General features: G+C 43.8%; 2 protein-coding genes across 4 annotated transcripts in view; one reads left to right on the top strand and one right to left on the bottom strand.

Annotated features, from left to right (window-relative positions):
- Positions 1-3,184: 3,184 nt before the first annotated feature.
- On the bottom strand, positions 3,185-9,015 carry ercc1 (excision repair cross-complementation group 1). Of its 3 annotated transcripts, none has more exons than XM_056580046.1 (9): positions 8,470-9,015; positions 7,631-7,963; positions 7,385-7,488; positions 7,120-7,219; positions 6,772-6,845; positions 6,033-6,132; positions 5,106-5,181; positions 4,108-4,176; positions 3,185-4,016 (listed from the first exon to the last, which is right to left on the bottom strand). In XM_056580046.1, exons 1-9 carry the CDS (start codon positions 8,512-8,514, stop codon positions 4,000-4,002), a joined length of 918 nt encoding a protein of 305 aa, XP_056436021.1. In that variant the 5' UTR covers positions 8,515-9,015; the 3' UTR covers positions 3,185-3,999. The 3 variants fall into 3 exon arrangements, with proteins under 3 accessions (XP_056436021.1, XP_056436020.1, XP_056436022.1); XM_056580045.1 differs by having other exon boundaries at positions 5,110-5,181; XM_056580047.1 differs by lacking the exon at positions 8,470-9,015 and adding an exon at positions 8,069-8,134 and having other exon boundaries at positions 5,110-5,181.
- A 261-nt stretch (positions 9,016-9,276) lies between these two features.
- sona (SON DNA and RNA binding protein a) overlaps positions 9,277-26,422 on the top strand; it is a 38,381-nt gene continuing 21,235 nt past the window's right edge. The window contains exons 1-2 of the mRNA XM_056580044.1: positions 9,277-9,566; positions 13,303-13,384. Of these exons, the coding sequence (XP_056436019.1) occupies positions 13,357-13,384 (28 nt within the window). The 5' untranslated portion in view covers positions 9,277-9,566; positions 13,303-13,356. The remainder of the gene's footprint in view (positions 9,567-13,302; positions 13,385-26,422) is intronic.

The following is a 26,422-nucleotide window of genomic DNA, read 5'->3' as shown; positions in this document are numbered from 1 at the left end:
CTGTATGATGTTGTTTTCAGCTTCTATATGTTTTGCCTTTGGATCCATAGCTAGGCGATTTTAGCAAGCTAACCGCTCAGAAAGTAGGTGCCAGGATAGACTTGTGATGCACAACTTATGCTGAAAAAACATTTTTCATGCCATATACAAGCAATATATTTTTACAAATTGAGGATGTATGGTTGACTTTGGCCTACAACAATCATAGGAAATTTAATCCCATAAACGTTCATTTCGAATTATGGCAAAAGGGCCGCAAGGTCGGTGCCAAAGGGCCGCATGAGGCCCCCGTTCCGCGGGTTGCCGACCCCTGGTCTAGGTGAACTCTGAACAAGTGAGTCTTGAGTATTTTGCGGAAGCTTGTGACTCGCGACTCTGTGGTCCAGACATCAGAAGGAGCTCGTTCCACCACTGCAAGCTCCCTGCCGATGTCAGGACCGCAGAGTCGCTCACCACCTACCTAGATGAGGCTGTGGTCGTTCCTCCTCCACCTTGCTAGATGATGCTGCCTAGTCCCCCTTAGTCCTCCTGGTCTTCCTAGTCCCCCTAGGCCCTCTAGTCCTCCTGGTCCTCCTAGGACCCCTAGTCCTCCTGGTCCTCCTAGGACCCCTAGTCCTCCTGGGCCTCCTAGTCCTAGAGAGGATGCTGTGGTCGTTCCTCCTCCACCTCACTAGAGGATGCTGGGGTCGTTCCTCCTCCACTAGATGACGCTGTGGTCGTTCCTCCTCCACTAGATGACGCTGTGGTCGTTCCTCCTCCACTAGATGGGGCTGTGGTCGTTCCTCCTCCACTAGATGGTGCTGTGGTCTTTCCTCCTCCACTAGATGATGCTGTGGTCGTTCCTCCTCCACCTCACTAGACGGTGCTGTGGTCGTTCTTCTCTGTGTCCCGGGTATCAGATGTCTGATGCTCGGGGTTCCTCTTGGATTTTGTTGTCAATAGGAATGGGGGGGTGGGGGGCGTTGACAGCGGTCTACATATTGTGTTCTCCAGCCTCACCATTCATGCGTAATATGTACTTTTATGTCCTGCTGATGTGGAGCTTTACGCCAGATCTCACATTCTGACCCAATGCGGAGAGTTCACTGCATGGTTGACGTTTCGATTCATTTCATGGTGATGCGGATAGAGACGTGATGTGTCCATAGAGTAAAGCCGCCACTATCCTCATCCTTATGGTTGCAGATTGCACGATGCTGGGTAAAGTCGACGACAAAGACGCTGGACGTTGTTCAGAATGTGGATGTAAATTCAGACTACGAAAGGAGCAGACCCCGTTAGCCCCCTCCACCCCTCCAGCCGGGCGAGGACGGCACAGAACCGACGACCCCTCCAGATGCCCGTCCTGTCTCCGATCCCCCCCGGGACGCCGCCCCCAGAGGCGCCTCCGCCCGGACCCTCACAGCTGCCCTGACTGTGACAAGACCTTCATTTCCCTGACCCACTTGACTGTTCACCTCGCTTCTCACAGCAAGGGGAGGAAGTTCAAATGCGGGACCTGCGGCAAGTCCTTCCATCAGTCCTCCCACCTGGTGGCTCACAAAATGATCCACAGCGGGGATCGGCCCTTTAAGTGCCCGGTGTGTGGGAAGAGCTTTGGCCGGGCCTCGCACCTCAAGACCCACCAGCGGCTCCACACGGGGGAGAAGCCGTACTCATGCTCCTACTGCAGCAAAGCCTTCTCTCAGAAGGCTGGGCTGATGGCGCACGTTCGCCTGCACACGGGGGAACGCCCTTACAAGTGTGACAGGTGTGGGGATGCCTTCCGCTCCCTGTCCAACCTGCTGTGCCATAGAGCGCAGGAGTCCCCCGAGCCGGCAGCGCCCCCGCATGGGTCCATTCCCACGGCCCGGCAGCGCCACACCCCGCTGGACCCGCCCCCCGAGTGCCTGAACTGCGGGGTCTGCTGTCGCACCTTTGTGCGCTCCTCTTATATACGGCTGTACGTGCGCCTCAAAAAGGGCCAGCGACCCTACCACTGCAAGGTGTGTAACAAAACCTTTGTCAAGATGGATACCTTTGTCAGCCACTGTGATAAACACTTGAGGCATAAGAAGGTCAAAGGTGGGAGCGAGGAGGTTAAAGAGAAAGTGGTCAAAGCTCCCTTGTTTGTCCCACTGTCCCGACCGCCTCCCCCGCCTCCGCCGTCGCCAAGTGGGGCCCTCTCCTCGGAGGTCACCACTCGCTCCAGAACCAGGGCCAGGGTTAAGATGGAGCCGTGACCTTGTGAAGCACAGCTAATGGCTTCCCCAACCGACCACATGAGGCTGAGGTCATGGTCATGTCTTGGGTCCTCATGGTAAACATAGATCATTTTTAGATGTACCCATTAGATGAACACCAACATTTGATTCAGAAGAACATAGCCAGATACTCTCATAAGAAGGCCCCCAAGATTTCATTTTATGTCTTCCAGCCAAGTGTCTGGATAGAATCATCTACATGGGGGGGTAGATTCCCTAATAGAACACACCTTCTTTCTTCTGCTAGTTTTTGTTATTTGTGTTTAAGAAACATCAAACAAATGTATTGCATTTCATTACTACATGATGAATAGATTGACTGACATGCCGCCTATTATGTTAGCAATGCGGATACAGTGAAATTATTTTTAAGTTAATATTTCCAATTAGAAATAGCAGTTAATAGCACTTAACTGGCACTTTTTAACCTGACACCTAAAATCCTTTTTAAATTAAAATGGTATTTTGTACCATGAATGAATTGTTGCATGTGCTTATTTTCAATACATATTGCTGTGATTGCAATAAAAATGTAAAACAATGAATACAAGAAAAAACACATGCAGGCCTCGGCCTTTCCAAGCCTTTGTTTCTTCATCCATGACCATAAAACTGTCTTGAACGTCAAAGGAGTTAGAAACTAGTCTATTCTATTTAATTTAATCCTAAATCTACCAGTCTTAAATTTGTGTGATGAATTAACACTTCTGCATCCTATACAATGATTGTTTGCTGATCCAACATGTAGGACTGTGTAATTAAATAGAATCTGTAAGATATGGGCCAAAATGGGATTCCTCAGAAGGTTGGCTGGCATCTCCATAGGGTGAGAAGCTCAGCCATCCGGGGGAACTTGGGAGTAGAGCCGCTTAGAAAGGAGTCAGTTGAGCTGGTTCATCTGGTAAGAATGCCCACTGGGTGCCTCCTTAGGGACAAACTAATTAGCAATCAGTTTTTAACTTCAGTTATCCTTTAATATCATACAATTATTTGAACAGACGTAAACATTAATTCAAATGGGGCTGACATGGCTTGCTTGATTAGCTAATTTCATAGCAATGCTGGTATTTTATAAAAAGAAAAGTATTTTATTGTAACAGCAAAACAACACCGACCAATAAATTGTCTTTGCCCACGAATGCAAAGATATGTTCTAATCACACAATTTCTATCAGTACAGTTGACAACCTTTATTGCATACAATAACAATGCAGATATCCTAACCCTAACCCTTCTTCTAATCCTCCATTAAAACAGATCAACACAAACAGTTCTGGTTCCCAAATTCCCATCCTTAATGTTGTAATACAGAATATTTAAACTAGCTTGACATGATGTGGACATATCTGTAGTCAATCCTAAATCGCTAGATTTCAACAATGTTATAAATCATAGTACACCCCGCCAATGATATATTCTGCAAATGAGAAAGGCTATCCAGCCCGTCCCTCTCTCTTTATCTAAAGACCCTTACTGTGGCCCCCCATACGGTGCTCCCACTCCCTGCCCGCCGAGCTATGCTTACTCCCTCCTTCTTTGTGAACAGCCGGTTAGTGGACACAATACGCATTTCATGTTTTGAATTGTGAAAGTCTGCCGCCTACTAACTGGGAGGGGCTCCCTCTTCCACATTGGGACCTTAAGATGCCTGTTTGTGAGTGTTTGGGTGAGGTGTGTCGTCTTCGTCTTCATGGGGCATGGCCCTTGGGTTCAGACCTCCTTCCTCTTGGACTTCAGGAACGGCTGGTGGAGAACATCATGGAGACGCTTTGCCTGCAGACACACAACATCCAGGGAGCTCACATCTATCCTGCTCCTATATTGACTCATGGGAATGACGCATTGATATACTTTCTCCACTCACTTTCTGTGGTCCCAGTCCTGGACAGAGCACCAAGTCTTCTTTCGAAGCATTGATGATCCCTTTTACAGACTGGGTAGGGGACAGAAACATTGGTTTAAGACAACATAGGAACAGCAGTTCCACATTGATACAAAGTAGGGGTGTGAACGGTTACAAATAATTGTAAACGGTTACACGACCCCTTTTTTTTCGTGTACACGGTTAACCGTTTTTTTAAAAAAAAATTTTTTAAGTGGACCGCAGTCACGCTATACGACCAATGGAGGGTAGAGTTTAGATCGGGCCCAGAAAATCAAGCCCGACCAGGCGGCCCGAGCCCGTGCACGTTCTGTCGGAGCCCGGCCCGACACATTAACTGTAATTATGAGCCCGAGCCCGGTTTCATACTACATGTGTAACTTTGTACACATTTGGAACATACAAGACCGGAAACATAGCAACGCCGGTAAACAAACCCCGAGAAGCCCAATCCCTATGAGAGCTCCCCGTGCTACGGCCATCCGGAGGCGCACAGAGCTTTTGGCTGTGATATTATATATACAAATATTATATTATATAGCCTACTATTATATTATATATAGAGCTCCGGGAGTCGCAAACGGCCACATTCACTTTCTCCTCCAAGCTGCAGTTCACCCCGGACTGCACTGCACTGAGTTTGACGGTTGAACGCTGATTGGCTGTTACGTTACACATGTGACTCAGTGGCCACGTTACATGACGTAGCCTATGCCCGGTGTTCAGTTACCTAACAATTATCGCATGCATTTATTAGCTCCTTAATATTGTGCAAGTGGAACATTTGTAGCTTTATTAATCGCTAAATAAAGCCTATGTGTTATTTTTGATACAATTATTATTATTATTTATTTTTTTCGGTTTTCGTTTACTGATTTTTCCTAAACGGTTATGATTTACTAACCGGTTACCCGTGTACACGTGTACCCGGTCACACCCCTAATACAAAGCATGACTTGTTCCAGCTAGTTCAATAATACCGACAGAGAAGGCCGACAGTAGAGTGATGGAGTCCGTCTTGTTGATGGACCTCACCGTGGTCAGGCAGTCAGTCACCTACAGAGACATAGTAGAAAAGGTAGGAACAACCGCAGGACTCGTACTTTGGGTCGGATAAGCAATCAAAGGTCAAGGTTTTTATAGTATGAAATAATGGGAAATTATCTTTGCGGTACGAGCCTCGCAAGACCATCCTCAGATTCTGATTGGCTCTGCAGATCAATGTGTCCTCGAGTCACTTCAAAGCCTCTCCTAAGTGTGAAAGGTGCCATCAGCACTAGGGGGAGGTTGTTTTAGTTCAGTGCATTTTGGATAAAACTGTTTTGATTTCTTCTCTGTTCTCAGGCGCTGTTGAAAGACTGGCGCTCATTGCTGAATTAGTTCCATCTTAATAGGCTGGAGGCCAGGCAGATGGAGAGCAGGGACACAGAATGGGATCTCATGAGATAAGGAAGGTCAACTAAAACGGTACTCTCGATTAGAGACAGACTGAAGAGGACCTTCCAAACAATCTTTGTTGACACTAGTCTAGTCGTCCTTCGGAGGAGACGTAAAAACCGAGGTCCTGACTCACTGAGGTCTTAAAAGATCCCAAAGCACTTATCGCAATGAGTAGGGGTTTCCCCGGTGTCCTGGCTAAAACTTCCCAACCAGCCTCATTCAATCTGGCCCCCTAATCATCCTCAACAATTCCGTCATTCTCCAACTCCACCCCCTGTTGTGTGGTGAGCGTTCTGGCGCAGATTGGCTGATGTGCATCACCCTAGTGGGTGCTGGTGGTGGTGAGTGAGGTCCCCCCCTTCACTGTAAAGGGTCTTTGAGTGTCTAGAAAAGCGCTATATAAATTCAATAAATTATTATTATTATTATTATTATTATTATTATTATTATTATTATTATTATTATACCTTGGACAGGTAGTCTTTCTCCACATGCTCCTTCAGGAGGTCCGCTGGTTTCTTCTCGTAGGACTTGTATGTCTCCAAGTAACGCCCGGCCTCCTCTGGACTGCCACACAAGAGGCGCAAGAAGAGGATCACTGGATTTAAATCAATCGGAGCTATAATATCAAATTATGTAAACACGGTTTATATAATTACTAGTCAATTGAAAGGGATTTGTAAACATTCTCCTTGGACCTAGAGATATCTCCCTTCCTCTCTCTAATTGAAAGGTGATAAGATAGTTTGCATTTTGCAATTCCACTGCAGCCACGAAGTCTGATACTAAGGCAAATCGACTGACTTCTTTGTTGTACCGATACCAAAGATGTTCACTTCCCCCATTGTGTATTTAAAATGAACTTGGTCTCTCCCATCCACACTCACTCAGGAAGAGATCTCCTGCATGGCAACATTGAGCACCAGGCCATGTAACATTATACTTCAACTCACCACCCGAGCGTCCTTTGTCTGGAGGAGCCCAGTGAAAACCAGATGGCGTGGGGCAGCGGGTTGCTAGGTGGCGTGTTGTAGCATGCACATTGATACAGAGTGCTTGCAGGCTTAGCATGGGTGGCCCCAGTGGGAACCCATCCACTAACCCTGGCAGTGTATTTAAAAGTAAACGCATGCTACACTTCTCCCATGCTCATGCATAGTTTAACTAGAATTTCCCAACAAAGAGTATTTTGCAGACTTTGCTTACCTCCATGCCAGGATGAGGGTGCAGTCAGCAAGGATGCACATGCGAGCCAGCTCCTTCAGTGAATGAGGATCCTTCTGCATAAAACAGTAAAATAATGATCTGATCTCCTTATTGCACATTTGTTTTTTTTCTCGAAAACAATATCAACAATGTTTCGCTCCTTTTTGATTGGAGCCCAATCCCATCCTACCATCTACTTTTCTGACGGACAATAACGTTTTCTAACTTAATCTACTAGAAGGATCAAGACTCTCCCTTTGAGGGTAAACTGTGTTAGAATTGCCTCTACGGGGGCAAACATGACTTCAACAATCGTACGACTTGATTGCAATTAATTTTTTTACTTACCACATCGACTTGAACAAGCAACACTCGTAGAGTAAAGGTCTGTCCGAGCAGTTTGAGGCGGTCGTGAATATAATCTGGGTTGAGACTATGGTACCGCAAACTAAATCCGAAGGTCATCCCAACCAGTCATGTAAATAAGACAAGAGAAGCAAACTGTGAGATTAGAAAAATGTGTGGACACACACACACACACACACACACACACACACACACACACACACACACACACACACACACACACACACACACACACACAGTGTGAGACCTCAGGAAAAGAGCACACGTCGTCTGTCCCAGCACATAATCGGGGGTAATTTCTCCAAACTCCCAAGGCACACTCCTGACAAACTTCAGAATGGGGTTTCCCCTCTGTGATGAGACATGGTAGAAAAACATTTGGGACAACAATACATTTAGAATAAAGCCATTAAAAACACGAGTTAAGTTAGCTTAGCAAGTCCGGGGTGAATATCACAGGGAAGAGGGAGCAAGTCCATGGTCTATAGCTTACCTGCCGGGGACTGACAATAATACTACCACCAGATCCCACTGGTTTAGGAGCCATCACTGAAACTGGCTCTGTCCTCTGGTCAGCTCCCTGGGGTTGATCAGTCCCAGTCAAGTCCATGTGCTCACTTGGTACATTGTTGTCCACACAAAGAATGCTTTGATGGGGTTCATGCTGCAGGGCTGTACGGTCCACAGAGGTGGAGGGTGCTAATTCAAAGCTGCTCAGCATCGCAGTACTTTCATCCTGGTTTGTATTTGACACGTCGGTCTGGCCCTCTGCAGGGCGGGCAGGGTCCGCCGTTCCCTGGGTCGAGCTCTGAGGCGGAGGCTTGATCTAAAGTGGAATACATAACATACATGGGATAAAGCACTTGTATTCTGGAATGTAGGATCATGTAAACAGAGTAAAGTATTTCTCTTGAGTTGTTCCAATGTTTACGTGCGAGCAGGTGAGCCGGTGTTCTGCCAATCTGTGCTACCTATCAAATCGTCCTACCTACCTAGTGGTTCTGCCGCTGCGCATGCCGACAATATTGATCCGTGGTGCGAAATAAACATAATTTACCCCTGAAATCTCCAATAAAGACGTTTTAATACAGTATCAATATATGCTTCCCGTATTCTTAGTGAACATGGAGTGAGTGAGGGTGTTATATTCTGTAGTGGGAGCATCGTTTGATAGAGGCAATTGGTCGACAGATCAAATACGCTACCAAACAAAAAAGGTTGCATGATTCGATAGACCCTTGTTCTGCCAATGTATGCATGTATTTTATACCACTGGCACGATTAGATAGGGAGCAGAGATTGGCACCACCGGGTTGGAGGAGCGGTACTGACCGGTGCAGAGTCCTCCAGGTGGAGAGTAAACCTTCGCCTCTCCATACTACTGAGATCAATGCTACAGGATGAGACGTGAGATTAATTTACCAGTCCGCTACAGGGTCGACTTGAGTCCGATCAATTTGAACAAACCAGTTAAAAAAAAACAGCCAGACTCTTGAGACGGTCGCCGAGAAGTCGATGTCGACAAAAAAGAGCCCAAACTAGTCGAAGTGGATTGTGAAAATCCAAATAATGATTATTTTAATAATGAATTGATGATATATTTATGTGTTTGTTTTGTCTAGAAGTAAGTTCAAACAATTGGTTATGTGCTGTAATAAATTGGTAGGCCTCCAGAAATATATGAACTGTATGGGGTAAATAAATTATTAGGGTAATTCATTTGAGTACGAATTCTAAATTCTAACGTTGACATATCTGTAGTGAAGGCCAACTGGTCCAATAAGCCACATAGAAATGGACATGATGAGTGCACTTCTCGGAAAGAAAACTGTGTTGCTCCGCAGGCTTCTAGCTCTGTTTTCCCGCGTCACTACTTCTGACGTCATGACTATACGGAAGCCTTATGGGTCCGTGCTATTAAGCAATCTTAATAATAATCATATATAATACAAAAAGTAACTCAAAATATGCAAACTAGACCTTGAATACGTATGGCTCTTACATGTATATCTATCAAATGTTCACGTCCATATCAACCTATACGTTTTAATTGTGTAACTTTAATAAGTGTGACTATGATGTGAACATCACAGAAGTAGCCACCTGCCGTTTCCTTCCTATTTATAACCTCGTTAATGAAAGCAGCATAGCACTCTTCTGGTTCAAGGGTCGGAGTTTACGTGTGTTTTTTTGGTTTTAATAATCCTAATATAAGCAAGTAGCTAATGAGTTGAGGTTGTGTTTCTGTGGAGTTACTAAGGAGACGCTGACGCTTTATTCAAACCGCGCCATGATGCATTCTGGGAAGCGCACTACTGTCATGGCGGATCTGGTGGTGTGCTAACGTTAACGATTAGCATACACAACGGTTATCTGGATTAGTGGTAGTCCCACTTCCTCTCGGACGGCAGTAACTCAGCGTAACCTGGGTAAGTTTACAATTTGAATCTCTCCGTGTCCGACCATGTGTCGGGTGTATGTTTAGACTGCGGGATCAGCCGTAATACGGTAAGAGCCCTGCGGATCAGCCACCTAGTCGGTGGGCTAGCCACCTATCCGCGGCGTGTCTCCGCGCGTGCCTCGCTTTGTTAACCCGCTTCACGAGCGGCTCACGTTTAAACAACTAATGAATGGGCAGCAATCTCGCCTCAACAATGGCGAATCTTTTAGCCATCATCAAGGGTAATTAAAGCGACCTTGTGTGGCCGGCGGTGTAACGTAGGCTGGACGTCAAGGGACGGTGAAGTGTTTTATAGTTCACAGGCCTAGCTCGGGTCCTCGGCCAGCGTGTTAGCCGCTACATGGTTAGCTGTTACAGTTAACTGTTAGATGGTTAGCCGCTACATAGTTAGCCGTCACGTCGACATCTGTCCTCTGTGTGCTCATGTCGATGGTGTGTTTGTAGATCAGGATAACTGTATTTGTTCCGTAACCTAACAGTGTTTGTGAAATGCAGAATGCGTTAGATTGATGTGCCATTACAACAAGAGCTAGTATGTGCTATGCGCCGCCGTGTGGCTATCCGTCGCCGTGTGGCTATCCGTTCAGGTGCTCCGTAACCGGAGGAGACCGGATAAGCACTCTGTTCAGTAACGTTAAGGACCTGGCGAAATGGTTGGATTTGCTGTTTTGTTTCCGATGTTTTGTGTTAATGATGTCCGGTATTTCCCGGCTTCGGCTCATGTTATGTTTTGTTTTGCAAATAATTAAAGTTCCAGTGAAAACCCTCTCCAACTCTTTAAGTATCGTAAGATAAATGGTCCACGTAGTATTTTTAAAACAACTGATATAACTTTAGGTGCCAACTGTTTTTCCATTAATCTCGTTGTGTATTTGAAATTATTTTCTGGATGCCTTATATTTGGTCTAAGGCCAACCAATGAGTGTAGATTTGGTCTCCAAACTGGCCTCGATGCCCAACGACCTGACCAAACCGTGTGCATTTTTAGTGAAGCACGAAAATGTGCTATTGGTCATTGTGTAAGCATTGACAACTACTCGTTTAGTTGTGCATGTTTTTTTTCATGGTTTAGGCTTAAATCCAATGTTCGACGATGCAAACATTTAAACTGCTCTTGTGTCAATGAAAATGCTTATTAACATGACACCCTTTTAATTGGGAAGAAGACACAATATTTCTTGTAACAAGGATAATTGAGGCAAAGGCATTTTTTAAATTAAAACTATTAGAAAAGTTAACAAGGTTATATGTATTATTATTACATGAATCAAATGAAACACAGCAGCAGGACAGACTTGTTGTCGCTGCAGGCAAACTAATGAAGTGTAGACCTGTCTGAAATGAGTAGATCTCAACAGCACATATCTTGATGTATAAATGGTGATTCATGTATTGCTTGGTGACACTATTTTGATGTTTTTGTTGAACGCTATCGACAACGGTTCCCACTTTGATCAAACATAAATCTATCCCAGATTGTAAATGCAATGGTCAGACAGATTCCCCCTTGTCTAGTTGAAGGTTTGGACTGCTATGAGTTTGTTCACTCAGTAATTGTTGGTAATGACTAGCCATGTGACAATACAAGAAATGTATTAGCCCACTATGCAGGATCGGCCATTTCTTCGCTGTTTTCTTGGTTTGCGCACACACTTTTCTCTACATAGCGCCCCCTACCACTTCGTAGTAGATATTTTACAACACTGTCGTAACAACTCGTTGACGACCCTTTCCCATGCACTTCTACGCTAGCCATGTGCATTTGTTTTCAAAGAAGCTGGCTAATGCGTGGAGCCAGGTCCAAAGTAGATGTTCATAAAGTGTAGACAAGGTTATACATTTTCAAAATGGTGTATTTGTATTGCAATAAACATAAATCCAGTGATGTTGCTAGGTACGCGTCCTGCGTCCATGACGCATTAAAATCTGAAAGGACGCACTAAACTCACTATCCATGCGTCCCGGGGACGCATCTCATCTTCCCCATGAAAAACGATACATTGTGAACATTAAACAACTCGTGTTTAATCACAGTAACTGGCCAAAGAAACCTTCTTGTGAGCAGACCGGACAAGCGCTGTTTCAACCCTCTGCGCATCTACTCGGCGCAGACGTGATCCCCTGTACAAAGTATCGCGACATGCTAATTTAGCCGCTACCAAAACAACTAGCTCGTCACCGCTGATTTCAAACTGGGGAGTCGGGACCCATTGAATTTCTCAGGGACCCACCCAACTCGCCACCTGTGGGTCCCGGGGACTCACTACATTGAAAACCTATCAACATCACTGTAAATCCATCCTTTTTTATAATTGACGGGAGAATTTATATCCTAGATTATAATTGTTTTATCTTTGGTTGAACAGAACGATCAGTGTAAGAGTGTTGGCCATCATAATACATAACGATAGCACCGACAGTCGCCTCTTGGGTCCCTTATCAGTCGATGCCGTAAAGTATTTTCGAAACTACAATCTGACTACATTTTCGAGGCGCGAATGGATGCTTCCACTGCGTCACATCCGGATGGTGTCGGTCCGAACAGAGCAAGTTGCATTTTCGTTTCTTCCTTGGAGAAGCGACAAGGGGCAATGAAACACCCACCAAACGACCCAGAAATTGTTGTAGAACCATCAGAATAACTCAACCTGCATAATTAATGTAATTTTGGCTAAGAATGTTGCATAGTGGGTCTTTATAATAACAGAATTCGGATCCCTAAATTCCATCCCTAAATAAGACGGTATGATACAGGTTATACTCAGTTAAAAAGACTGTGCATACTACAGGTTAAAGTGACTTAACATAGACTGTGTGTATACTACAGGTTAAAGTGACTCAACATAGACTGTGTATACTACAGGTTAAAGTGACTTAACATAGACTGTGCATACTACAGGTTAAAGCGACTTAACATAGACTGTTTATTAGGGGTGTGAATCTTTGGCTTCAGACGATTCGATTAACGATTTAGTAGGTTTCGATTATGTAAACCACGATTCGATTCAGTAACTTTGAACCAAAATTCTATATCCGTGAAATAAACATGCAATAATGTGACACCCCTTGTCAATTTTACCATTATTCTTTGCGAAGCCAAAATGCTTCCACACTTTGGATTTCAAGTTTGCTGGTGCATTAACTATCTCGCTGCCGCTCTCTGCCATGTTTGAAATGCACCAGTTGAGGGTGAGGGAGAAAAAAACTCTCGTGGGACTTCCTTGCAAGCTGACTAGCTGATGACAGAGTTACGGATTACCGAGCTGCACTTCACAAAATAAACGTGTAAACTAAGTCTTAAAACATTAATCATAATTGATTCATACGATTGAAAGCATTTATATCGATTATTGGTGAAGCCAAAGCGATTCATTCTATTTATTTTAGCAGATCGATTTAGTTGAATCGGTAGGACTGACAATCGATTCATCGATGCATCGCATGAATCGTTACACCCCTACTGTTTATACTACAGCTTAAAGTGACTTAACATACTTGTGTATAATACAGGTTAAACTGACTTGACAGATTGTATGTAATACAGGTTAAACTGACTTAACAGACTATGTAATACAGGTTAAACTGACTTAACATAGACTGTATGTAATACAGGTTACACTGACTTAACATAGACTGTATATAATAAAGGTTACACTGACTTAGTTAACATATAATGAATATTGAAATTCAGGTTGTTGTTTCAGAGGGAACCAGCAGAGCGCAGCTCTCCAGTCAATTGGCTCCAAGCATCTGGCATAATGGAATGTGCAGTGGACATTCCCTCAGGTGAGTGAGCCCTGCAGCCCTGCAACGCTCTACGTCTCACACCACAATCCATCATCGAGGGGGGGCCTGTGCAACCTGGCTCTGAAATGTGTCTGCTTTATCACTTGATGAAACATTAGAAAAGTGCATTGCATGTAGGGATGATGACCGATTGGTTGAGCGTATCAACGTTAACCGATCAATCTTGCTGCTTGTCGGTTAGTGTGGACTGTGGAGTGCAGGGCTCTAAAGTGCGACCAATTTGGTCGCACATGCAAACTAATTTCTCAATGGTGCGACTAAAAAAAATCAGAGGTCGCACCGGTGCAACCAGCTGTTCACAAAGAAAAAACCTCTGCGACTCTGAAAGTCTCCCTGTGGGTCAACCTTCAACAACAGACACGCATGTAGGCCCATATCATGGTGTAAACCAATCAGAGATAATGAAGGGCGGGACCCCCCTCTGATTGGCCGTGGTCCAGATATTCCTGTGTAATGCGTGTGCTGTGTGTTCTCACCAAACGCGAAATCTTTCGCCCGTTCGCGTTGTCGTTGAAGTTTTGTCACGCCACACATCCTAATCTGTCGCTGTGCAAGTTTTGTCGAATTTGTCGCGCCACAAGATAACCACCATTGCATGTCTTTACCTTTTATGGAAGAGGGAGGGACAGTATATTCATAATATTGTAATGACCACAGAAGAGGCAGTGAATGAAGTATTGAATAGTAGGGCCCGACCGATTCATCGGCCTGCCGATTTAATCGGCCGATTATAGCCTTTTTGAAAATAATCAACATCTGCCAAAAAGACGCAGATTACAACGATTTTCTTTTTATTTATTTTTTTTAGAAATGTTATTGCGCTTAGTATCCTGCAGATTGCGCTTCTACTCGCCTTGCTAACTAACAACTTTAGCTGGAGTAAAAAGAGGAGATTGAATTTTACCGTACAACATGAAAACACGCTCGCTCAGGCAGCTGCGCGCTCACCTCACCAATGTACACAAGACGCGTTGTTTGAGCATGTTGTGCCTGTTTTTCTTTAGGTCCCAGGCCATGTTAATTTGTTATACTGTAGACTCTAACGGTGAGACCATACTGCTCAGCACGCACGTGTTAGTCACTGCTCACGAGCGCAGCACATTGGGAGTTAGTTATTTATTTTACATTACACTAATTATTTTACTGTAAATGTATTCTAAAACACTCAAAGGTTCTGCATTCAATTCACATATTCGTCAAAAGTGTTTAAAGTATATTTAAGGTATCAAAAACTACGTTTTATATGCTTTTTTTGTTTTTGTTTTTAATCGGCCGATTAAATCGTAATCGTAATTTTTCTCTGAAAGGCGTCGGCATCAGCACTCAAAAATCAATATTGGTCGGGCCCTATTGAATAGACAGAGATTTATTAGATAGGCCTACCTAATAAACCGTTGGAACACACAAGACCGGAAACATAGCAACGCCGAGAAGCCCAATCCCTACAAGAGCTCCGTGGCGCTACGGCCACCCGGAGGCGCACAGAGCTTTTGGCCGTGATATTATATACAAATATTATATATTATATTATATATAGAGCTCCGGGAGTCGCAAACAGTAACATTCACTTTATCCTAGGGATGCACCGATCCGATATTTGTATCGGTATCGGTACCGATATTGAAGACATTTCTAGATCGGGTATCGGTGACAAATGGGCCGATCCATATTTAAATTATTATTATTATTATTTTTTTTTTTTTTTCCGTTTATGTACATACTTGAATCCTATTCCTACTACCTTGCTGCTTTGATAATTTAATTTCCCACGAAATTGTTCTCACGGGATTAATAAAAGTGTATCTATCTATCTATTGGCTGATCTATTCAGTTTCTATGCTGTGCGCTGTGAGTGACGTCATAAACAAGCAACACGCCGTGCGGAGCCTACAGTGATTGCAAAATGGAGCGAGCAAAAGGATCTGCTATCTGGAGCTATTTCACTTTACCTAAGCCAGCAAGCTCCACGGCTACATGCAACATATGCAAAGTAAATGTCCCGAGGGGTGGTACTAAACCTTCTAGCTTTAATACCACAAACCTTATAAAGCACCTCCAAAAATTCAAGTCTCATGATCCCAGTCTTTTCCCCTCAATGAAACTTAGTTTGTAGCCATAATTTCGCGCTGTTTTTCTATATCGGTATCGGATCGGTATCGGCCGATACTAAACCTCAGATATCGGTATCTGTATCGGAGGTGAAAAAAGCGGATCGGTGCATCCCTACTTTATCCTCCATGCTGCAGTTCACCCCGGACTGAACTGCACTGAGTTTGACGGTTGAACGCTGATTGGCTGTTACGTTACACATGTGACTCAGTGGCCACGCTGTTGAACGCTGATTGGCTGTCGTCACGCGAAATTCGCGTCAAAGTTTTTCGTGTCAATTTGACCGAAGAGTTGGAAAGGGCATATCGCGCTTCTGCCTTCTCAAACCGCGAGACAGGTTTGTGGCTTTGAGTATCGGGATTTTCGGTTTGATACGCGTATCGTTACAGCCCTAATGTGCGTGGATCTCCACAAGTCAACACAAACCGCCCAGGCAGAGCTCCACACATCCACACACAGGGGTTGACGCTAGAGATGCACCGATTGTGAAAATTTGGGCCGATACCGATGTTTTAAAAAAACAATTTGGCCGATACCGATGTTTTTTTGTTATTTATTCCCCCTTTTGTGCCAGGGAAACAAACCCTAACCCCCCACGCAGACACGCACCTCGTATACACAATGATACAGGGAGCGACTTTTATGATTTGTATGAAGTCAACTGTGCAATCAACATTCAACATCACAATTATTTCAACGTGGGCTTAGGCAGATAGGCCTACATGCGCCGAAAACAGATCGCTATTTATTTACAACATCGCCTGCATGACGGTGAACTCGAAACGTCTTTAGCATATGGAAACTGGCGAAAAAAATAACTGTTTTTACAATTTATTTGTTACCAGCATTTGTATTGTTGATCAGCTGAGAAAAAGTACCCTAAAGACGGTGACGTCGCATAGCATCCGAAGACTCTGGGGTTGACCGGACAACTTAGGGAGCGATACGACAGAAAATAAAAAAATCCACGTACCTTGACAGCGTTCATTATATGCTTAGCAACGGTGAATTCTCAAAAAATTCTTCACCACCGGAAGTTGTGAAGGCCCATGCAAGTGAACGGAGCGTTCATCAGCATTGAGGAGAGCCGTGTAATACATAACGATAGTCACATTCATTTTTTCGATTTTCCACGTGTCTCTCCACGTGACTATTCGACATTCGTTGCCCATCCCTACTATACAACTGTTTCTGGTTGACACTAAAGTTTCAAAAGCACTTGCCCATCGGGCAAGTACAGGTCATGTTCACTTGCCCAAATTACAATCAGAATCGTTGACGGGCCTCTTTTCGCTAGGCACCTGGCCCTAACAACCAAAAATGAAGTATTACCTTTGTGATTTTTGTCCACAAAGTTGATTCTGGTCGAATAAAACCACCATAAACAGATAACCCAGGGTCTTGGCCAAAATTTGCAACTAAACATGGTGTTTTCAATCAATGAATAAGAGAAGGATTCTTAGGAAATAGGTAAATTGCCTTCAATCAGAAAACATATTCTTCAGCGCAATCTAGTGGCCATATGTTTATTTGTGAGTGTTTGGCTTGGTGCATTCGAATATATTTGCCCTGAACTTTAAATAGAGGTGTCAAGTGTCAAAATGGTAAGATATCTACCTTTTATTTGTGTCTCATAGTAATACATCGCTCCCAACTGATAACGACCAACTGATAATTATTTCAGGTGGAAATGTTATCTTCCACTTATGCTGTGTTCCATGGCTTTATTCACTTTAACCAAGTATCATCCCCATTGAATATTTCACTTTCACAACAATCTTTCTTTTGTCACAAAGAGGACATTATCGCCCTTGCAGTTGTGGAGATATACTCTATTTACTTTGGGTATGTTCTTTCCTGAAAAAAATGTTTCCCCTGATATCGAAAATGGTATAGAATATCGATATTTTTCCAGGTATAGTGTGAAAGTTAGAAAATCCAGTGTCGTGACTGACAACACTTCTAGAAACGCGATTGTGATTATTCAGTTAGAGCTACAAGAAACGTGAAAGTTAAAAAAGACATATCTTTGCTACTACCTCTGACATTTAGTTAAGTACATTTGCATGAAATCATGCAGGTCTACATATAACTTGGCGATAGCTTTAATAGGTTGCAACGGTGGACTGAAATCACTTCATGGCACGATGTGACCGGTCAATAAATAAGTAAACAAAGAAGTTTGTTATTTTTTAAACACATGTGTGGAAGCTAACATTCAGCTTCAGTCTGAGCTAGGATGATTTTTCTGAGCCCCCCCAAAACCAGGCCACGTGCCTGGCAAAAAGAGGCCTGTTCACGATTCTGATTATAATTTGGGCAAGTGAGCATCACATTTGGGCAAGTTGAACCTGACCTGTACTTGCCCGATGGGCAAGTGCTTTTGAAACCTTAGTGTCAACCCCTGTAGGTATTAGTGGGCAACTAACCCAGTATTCAAAGACGTTCCCGAAATTCAGCCGTGGTGCAGAGTTACAGCCACTCCGAGCCAGTCGCACATTGAGCTCCCCCCAAATGCGCTGTTTTGGTGTCTGTAGCTATAATGCAAATGAGGAGCGAGGCGGGTCAAGGAGGAGGGTGGAAGTGTGGCCCTGAGCAGCTTGCAGCCACGCTACCATGCGCTCTTGTTTACAGTGGATGTATCGCAATGGCGAGGCGCACACAGCCTTTAGCCGTGTTCTGTAAATATTCTAGAACACACGGGAGTCCTGGAGCTCTATATCTAAATATTATCATATAGCCTACATAGATATCTATATCATATAATGTATATTATCACGGCCAAAAGCTGTGTGAGCCGAAATTCTGAAACAACCGCTTAGGCACCTCCGCCTCCGGCGGTGGTCCCTCAGCGGGGCTCAAGCGGGAGACATTTGCCGCCAACAATCCCTTTCTCCTCCATGTCGTGGTTCATGTTCTTGAGGGAGTCAAAGCCAAAGTTCCTTCCCCCCCAATTCATTCTCAACCTTGGCTGAGATAACCCCCAATAAGAGTCTCGTTGTAGAAATACCAGAGACGAGAGTCCGACGTGTTATGCGCCATAACACCAAAAGCAGAACGGTTATCCAAATAACAAGGAAGTGTACAACACTTGCGTTACAGTCCTGGGGCTCTATATCTAAATAATATCATACATAGAAATCTATATAATTTAATACATATTATCACGACCAAAAGCTGTGTGCGCCTCCAGACGATATTATGAATCACAAACGACTGTCGGGTTCTGCGACGTCTCTGGTTCTTCCACCTCCACATTAACCTTAAGTCGACTGAAACGCGCGCTGCCTGCTGCCGGCTGCCCACTGCCGGGCGATGGTGCCTCGCGGCAACTGGCAGCATGTCGCAGTTCATGTACTTCAGCGAGTGAAAGCCAAAGTTCCTTTCCCCCAATTCCTTCTCAACCATGGCTCAGATAACCCCCACAACCAGGGCTCTACGCTAACTTTTTTTTTCAGGAGCACTCGTGCCCCCGAGTTAAAAAATTTAGGAGCACAGGAAAAATAATGGGGGCACAATAGGTTTTTGTTTAGAACATTTATTAGCGTGCAGAAATTGCACACACCAACAGAACTCACTTAATAAAGCCAAATTAAGACAAATAAATAGACAAGATTACATTCAGGCTACACAAAACAGCACCAATTTCGGCTTCCACCGTACCAGGGTTATTGGGCTGGGTGTGATTTATATAGAAATCGGGAAGCGAGAATGCCTAGTGGACTCGATGTGTTTCACCACAGCATCGCGTTTCAGATTAGGGTTCCTCGTTATAAACAAAGAGGAGCCTGCAATTGCCGATGGGGCTTCCTTACAAAATGTACAGAACATTTTCATGTTCTTAGCATTATAAACTAGCCACCCGAAATCCTTCAACCAGTCAGGGGTTGAATTTGTAGACTTTATCGTCTACCATAACAGCATTAACTTTCTCCACGCAGTCTATTCATAATATTGTAATGACCACGGAAGAGGCAGTGAATGTAGTATTGATTAGACAGCGATTTAGATACCTAATAAACCGTTGGAACACACAAGACTGGTAACCATAGCAACGTAGGTAAACAAACCCTGCTAAACCCTCCCGTAGCGCTCCCCGCGCTACGGCTATCCGGAGGAGCACAGAGCTTTTGACCGTGATATTGTATATACAATACAATAAAATTATATAATATACTATTCTATATAGAGCTCGGGGAGTCGCAAACGGCAGCAATTTCTCCTCCATGCTGCGGTTCACCCCGGACTGCACTGCAGGGAACGGTTGGCCGGTTGAAAACTGATTGGCTGTTACGTAACGCACGTCACTCAGTGGCCACTAGGGATGGGCAAAATGATTATTTTCCGGGAACTAGTTCTTTCAGTTCAGTTCACTATAACGATTCGTTTATTTGATTCGTTCGTTTTGATTCGTTCGTTACGTCAGATTACATCTTAAAAAAAATTAAAAATAAAAAAACTTTTTTTATATATATATATTTTTTTTAATTGGTCGTGGGTCTGGATAGGACCGTCAAGACCGCAGTCCGCCGTTTGGAGATGCCTGCTATATAGTATGTCGAACGTCCCACCAATATTTATACCACTTGCTTACTCTCTATATTTCATTCATGGTTTTACATTTATAATTTTATTTTACTTTACATTTAATTCTTCATTGTTCAGGCATTACAGAACTTGCATGGTCATAAATAAAAAATACGAACTGCAGTTTAATTTCTTTGTTTGTTCTTAAATTGACGTAGAATGGAGCAAAGACTCCTGGGATTGGGAAATGCGTTTATCCAATAAACAGATGGAGGTCAAGTCTATTTTCGAAAAAATGTAGGGGGATATATGAGTCGAATGGTATGACCCAAGATACGTCAGAGAGAGAGCGCGCTTTTTCGACGGTACCGCCTTGTCATTGGTTTACCCAGGTGCCATTCCAACACCATTGCTACCTCTCATTGGCTGAATCTTTGAGGAAGTTGTAGACTCAATCAATATAATTCGCGGGGAGACGGAGCTCTGTTCGTTTGTGTATTTTATTTACGTGAACATATGTTTGGTTGATGTTAAAAAAAAAAGAATTGAAGAACCAGTTCTTCTTGTTTTGGGGAACCAGTTCTTGTCGTTCACGTTCGGGATTCGTTCGTTGTAACGAATCAGTCGCGACCGACACATCCCTAGTGGCCGGCATCACGCGAATGTCGCGGCAAAGTTTAAATATTTCAATCCACCTGAAATCCACGTGAACGTGCTCGCCCGTGCCGGGCAAAAGTGTCGCGCTGCAAATGGAATCGCTGCTTTGTATGGAATCGTTTCGCCCCTTCGCGTTTGGTGTGAACGCACAGTATAGTGCGCTGTGCAGAAGTCACTCGCACGCGTGCTCCTGTTTTGTTTTTCTCGTTCGCACGCCGAAATATTCACTCGCAAATGCGAGTGAAATGGGCGCACTGTAGAGCCCTGCCCACAAGTCTCGTTGTGGAAACGCACGCGCACGCTCGCACGGTCGAGTCTCATTGGCGGGCCAACGTCTCTGGGCGGGCCAGGCAGAGTAAAGGGAGGAGCTGAGATTCTTGGTGACGCCCTAAATAGACATTCCAAATCAGCGCACTTGAGCCTCCGGTTATTCAAAGGCGAGCAGAACAGCTAGTGCTCGTTTTACACCAAACGCAAGTTTTAGCCACTGGGGGACCATTGGCAGGCTAGGGGAACTCATATTTATGTTAGAAAACCTCATAAAGTGAGATTTTCATGTCATGGGACTGGGCCTGTCGCGATATGCAATAAATCAATTAATTGCGCGATAAATTAAAATGAGCGATAATTTTTTGCCGGCCGCAATAATTTCCATTCGCACTCTTTTTTTAAAATCATTGCTTTATTGGCCTAATCTGAGAAGAAATCTAGATGCCATAAACAGAAATATTATAGGCCTTTATTACACGGGTCTTCTCAATGCCGTGGAACGCTCCGTTCACTTGCATAGATAGTCCGGTAACTTGTCAACCCCAGCGTCTTCGTTTGCTAAGCAACGTCAACGTCTTTGAAGGACTATTTCTCTGCTGATCAACACTACGAATGCTGCTAACGAATAAATTGTAAAAAAGTAGCCTTGTAATAAGCGGGATGATGTAGTATAGAACGTCGCCGGTCATAATCTAAAATAAGACCCTTCAGGGTGAAGCAAGACACCTCCGCTGCTCGTCGGTCGCCCGTTCGCCCTGTCGGGGCTTATTTTCCCGATAGTGACCGGCGTTCTATGCATTATATAGATTTATGTATATTTAGCAGGGTAGGCCTAAGTAACAAATGTCGGGTTGAAATCGGGCTCCGGCTCATAATTACAGGGCACAACGAGTAAACCCCCCCCGTCAAGTGTCAGTAGCCGCGTTGACATGGACACATCTGTTCCGCATAGAAATCTATGCGGAACAGAAAATTATCATGTATACGCCTCATTCGGAATACAATTATCTGTTCGTATGGAGTTAGATTCATGCCAAAACCCCGCACACACGCAAAACGTGTTTTGCTCACACATAACGATTCACACGCACACAAAACGTGTTTTACTCACGCAAAATGATTCACACACACGCTCAGTGTGGTTTGCAAAAACAAAACATCATTCACAAACTAAAGCATTTTGCTTCAGAAACAAATACAGTATGTTTTACACAAAGTACAAAAAAAAATCCTTCAAGTACACAAAACAATTCTACAAGTACGGAACACGAAAGCTGCGCGTGGATCGGAATCCATTTGCGCACGGATCGGATTGCATTTGCGTACGGAACAGCAAGGCGGAAGATTTGTGCCAAAAGTCACGTGACAAATAAATGTCCTGTTATTCACACTACACAACAGCAGGTGGCGGTGTTGAGTCAGTTTAAGGCCGCCAGGACGATCTTTTTTCTCCCCAAAATCGTTATTTGATGCCGGCCAAACGTGTGTGGATTCAACTCCATACTATGCGACTTGCCGCCCCTTTGTCACGGAATCGTACGACACGGAGAAAAGCTAGTTTGGGAGATTAAATTGAACAAAATGAGCGGCCAACAGGTGAGTCCAATGGAAGTGTCGCCACTCTGTTTTGGCATCAAATAAAGATTTTGGGGAGAAAAAAGATCGTCCTGGCGGCCTTAAACTGACTCAACACCGCCACCTGCTGTTGTGTAGTGTGAATAACAGGACATTTATTTGTCACGTGACTTTTGGCACAAATCTTCCGCCTTGCTGTTCCGTACGCAAATGCAATCCGATCCGTGCGCAAATGGATTCCGATCCACGCGCAGCTTTCGTGTTCCGTACTTGTAGAATTGTTTTGTGTACTTGAAGGATTTTTTTTTGTACTTTGTGTAAAACATACTGTATTTGTTTCTGAAGCAAAATGCTTTAGTTTGTGAATGATGTTTTGTATTTGCAAACCACACTGAGCGTGTGTGTGAATCATTTTGCGTGAGTAAAACACGTTTTGTGTGCGTGTGAATCGTTATGCGTGAGCAAAACACGTTTTGCATGTGTGCAGGGTTTTGGCATGAATCTAACTCCATATGTTCGGCATAGATTCTATGCCGAATAGAAGAGGTACTGTATGCAATCGCCATGTATGCACTTATTCCGAATAGATTGGGGTTTAACTTAGAGCAGCCGCAGTAGTTCGCAATTGGTCCACTGAGCTCCGTCTGTACTTTTAAGCACACCGAACTTCACCGCTGTCAAGGAAAGTGGATTTATTGCCTGATTCACGTCTTTGTTATCACTCCGTAAAAGTAGTCCGATAAGCGTGTCCGGTTGCTAAGCGACGGGACATGGGTGTTTATTAATGACGTGTTCGCGTATCGTAGTGTCCGCGCGCGTCCGAGGTAACTGTAAATGAGTAGGCTACTAGTAGTACTTTTGCAGGCTGAACGTTAAAATACTTCTTAACTTAGAGAGATGGCAGCTGCAGTAGTTCGCAAAAGGACCTTCGAGGATTCCTGGTCACTAAATTCCTGTAAGACCACTCTCTCCCACCAGTCTTGGCTGCAGACTCGCATCCAAATTCCTCTTGTTTGCGGCGGAGCTTAAGGTAAATATAAAGATCTGACGAGAAATTGACGTTGCTGCGCTGTCCTCCTCCTTAATTGAAGGAGCAGGCAGAGAAAAGCTCTCTCCTGCTGTGCTTTCATTAAAATCAAATTTAAAATCCCCGATAGTGATAAGACATCCATTATGTCGCTGCCGGTCCAGAGATGTGTCAGGGGTGCGCGAGAGACAGAACGGACACTTTTGTTACTGCCATGTATACAGTAGCCTACATTCGGAACACATTTTAGGAAGAGATCTATGCGGCATAGAAATCTATGCGGATCAGATGTGCCATGTAAACGCGGCTACTAACTTGTTGCATTGTCTGTGTGGGAGGCGGAGTCCTGGCTTAATCGTGTTTACATCCTTTTTATTTAGTGTTTCAATTTTATTTATTGTTTTTGGTGGTGTTTGGTTTTATTCAAGAGCATTTTTTTTTTAATAATAGATTGTTTTTGGTTGTTTTGTTAATTTATTCTGGATTTTTTAAATGCCTTCCAGACGTCCAGTTCCAGTGTTCTTTAAAAATAAAGGTTTATTGATCTTCGAAAGGATGTACTTTATCATATTAGTTGAAAAACGGCAATATTATCGCTTATCGCAATAATTCCTGGGGCAATTAATCGCCCAGAAAAATTTGTTATCGTGACAGGCCTACATGGGACCTTTAAGCAGTCAATATTATTATTATTTTTTTTTTTTTAAATCTGAGGCATTATTCCTTCTTTTAACATGGATAGTAGGGATGGGCGTGAGGAATCGATTACTCGAGTACTCCTCGTTACAAATGATCTCGGTTGGTGGACAGGCAAACTCAAGTTTGCATATATACACAGTTTTCTGAAGCAAATGTATCAATTTTCTGTCGGCGCCACTAACGCATGACGTGGGCACAAAGAAAATTAAATGCATCCATTTCCATGGCGCGTTCCGTGCCGTGTGCAGGCACGCCAGAATTCAAAAAGTGAATAGATGGCGGTTAAAGCAAAGCGCAGCGAAGAATTGAAATACTTTAAAGAAATAGGAGATCATAAGTTGAAATGTAAAATATGCCAAGCGAAATCGAGCTACCAGAAAGTACTATGCGGCAACATATGCTCCTGAAACACAACGGTGAGTTCGGGAAAGCAGACCCGCAGCAACCAAGTGTGTCGGCTATTTTCACTGCCGCAAGACGCAGCTGTAATCCTGGGCTTGTAGAGAAGATCACAACGCTGAGTACTTCCATAGTCCATTTGCTGCCGTTTTATTTGCAGCTTTAAATTATTTGCAATGGTTGGGCTACTTGTTTCGTTTTTGTTTTTTTTAAACCGTTACAGGCCTTGGTTCGACGTGATCTAAATTGTGAGACGCATATTTATTTTTGTAAGGAAAATGTGTTTTGAACGTTTGCAAAAATAAATATTGAATACTCTGATAACTCTGACTGTTTTGATGGAGGATAAGCATTTCATGTTTGGTTGGTAATATTGCCGTTCATCATCAGGCCTATTCCTGCTGCAGATGCGTTGCATTCTAAAAATAGATTTGATTAAACGAGTACTCGATTGATCCTCGAGGAATTCCTTCGATCACTCGAGTTTGGAATTTACTACTCGTGCCCATCCCTAATGGATAGTAAATAATCCCTAACCCTGGATTTACAATTCAGGATGTCTGCAAAAGGCTACAACCAAACATAAACATGTCCGGTTCCGGTTCCTGTATGGGATTAACGGAATGCCAAATAAAACACAACAGAAACTGTATTTCGCTAGGATACTTGATGATGTTGTTAATACCCGAATTGTCCTCTAAACATGCGCTGATCACGTGAATGCACAACTTTTTTTTTTATTATCTGATCCACAGATCACTTGCATCCCGAACCGTGAGGGTTGAGCCGTACGGATCACGGGTAACCCGTGAACCGTTGCACCACCAAAGAAAATAGTGTGTATTAGGGATGGGCACGAGTAGTAAATTCCAAACTCGAGTGATCGAAGGAATTCCTCGAGGATCAATCGAGTACTCGTTTAATCAAATCTATTTTTAGAATGCAACGCATCTGCAGCAGGAATAGGCCTGATGATGAACGGCAATATTACCAACCAAACATGAAATGCTTATCCTCCATCAAAACAGTCAGAGTTATCAGAGTATTCAATATTTATTTTTGCAAACGTTCAAAACACATTTTCCTTACAAAAATAAATATGCGTCTCACAATTTAGATCACGTCGAACCAAGGCCTGTAACGGTTTAAAAAAAACAAAAACGAAACAAGTAGCCCAACCATTGCAAATAATTTAAAGCTGCAAATAAAAAGGCAGCAAATGGACTATGGAAGTACTCAGCGTTGTGATCTTCTCTACACGCCCAGGATTACAGCTGCGTCTTGCGGCAGTGAAAATAGCCGACACACTTTGTTGCTGCGGGTCTGCTTTCCCGAACTCACCGTTGTGTTTCAGGAGCATGTGCCGCATAGTACTTTCTGGTAGCTAGATTTCGCTTGACATATTTTACATTTCACCTTATGATCTCCTATTACTTTAAAGTATTTCAATTCTTCGCTGCGCTTTGCTTTAACCAACACCTCTTACATTTTTGAATTCTGGCGTGCCTGCACACGGAACGGAACGCGCCACACAGAAATGGATACATTTCATTTGCTTTGTGCCCACGCCATGCGTTGGTGGCGCCGACCGAAAATTGATTAATTTGCTTCAGAAAAATTTGTTTGTGTGTATATGCAAACTCGAGTTTGCCTGTCCACCAACCGAGTTCATTTGCAACGAGGAGTACTCGAGTAATCGATTCCTCACGCTCATCCCTAGTGTGTATCTCCAAAACTGCAAGGGCTATAATGTG

This window comes from Gadus chalcogrammus, chromosome 20 (assembly GCF_026213295.1).
Source record: "Gadus chalcogrammus isolate NIFS_2021 chromosome 20, NIFS_Gcha_1.0, whole genome shotgun sequence".
In the NCBI taxonomy this organism is placed as follows: Eukaryota; Metazoa; Chordata; class Actinopteri; order Gadiformes; family Gadidae; genus Gadus; species Gadus chalcogrammus.
Note: the sequence above shows the minus strand (reverse complement) of the source record. Positions and strands in the feature narration are given on the sequence as shown.

What these genes read in the sequence shown, in the direction of transcription:
- ercc1 (XM_056580045.1), bottom strand. Translation starts at nt 8,514, where the DNA reads ATGGAGAGGCGAAGGTTTACTCTCCACCTGGAGGACTCTGCACCG. An exon ending in TTATTGTCAGTCCCCGGCAG is followed by an intron (nt 7,489 to 7,630) that starts GTAAGCTATAGA and finishes GTCTCATCACAG; the next exon opens with AGGGGAAACCCCATTCTGAA. An exon ending in CTCTACTGTCGGCCTTCTCT is followed by an intron (nt 4,177 to 5,109) that starts GTCGGTATTATT and finishes TCCCCTACCCAG; the next exon opens with TCTGTAAAAGGGATCATCAA.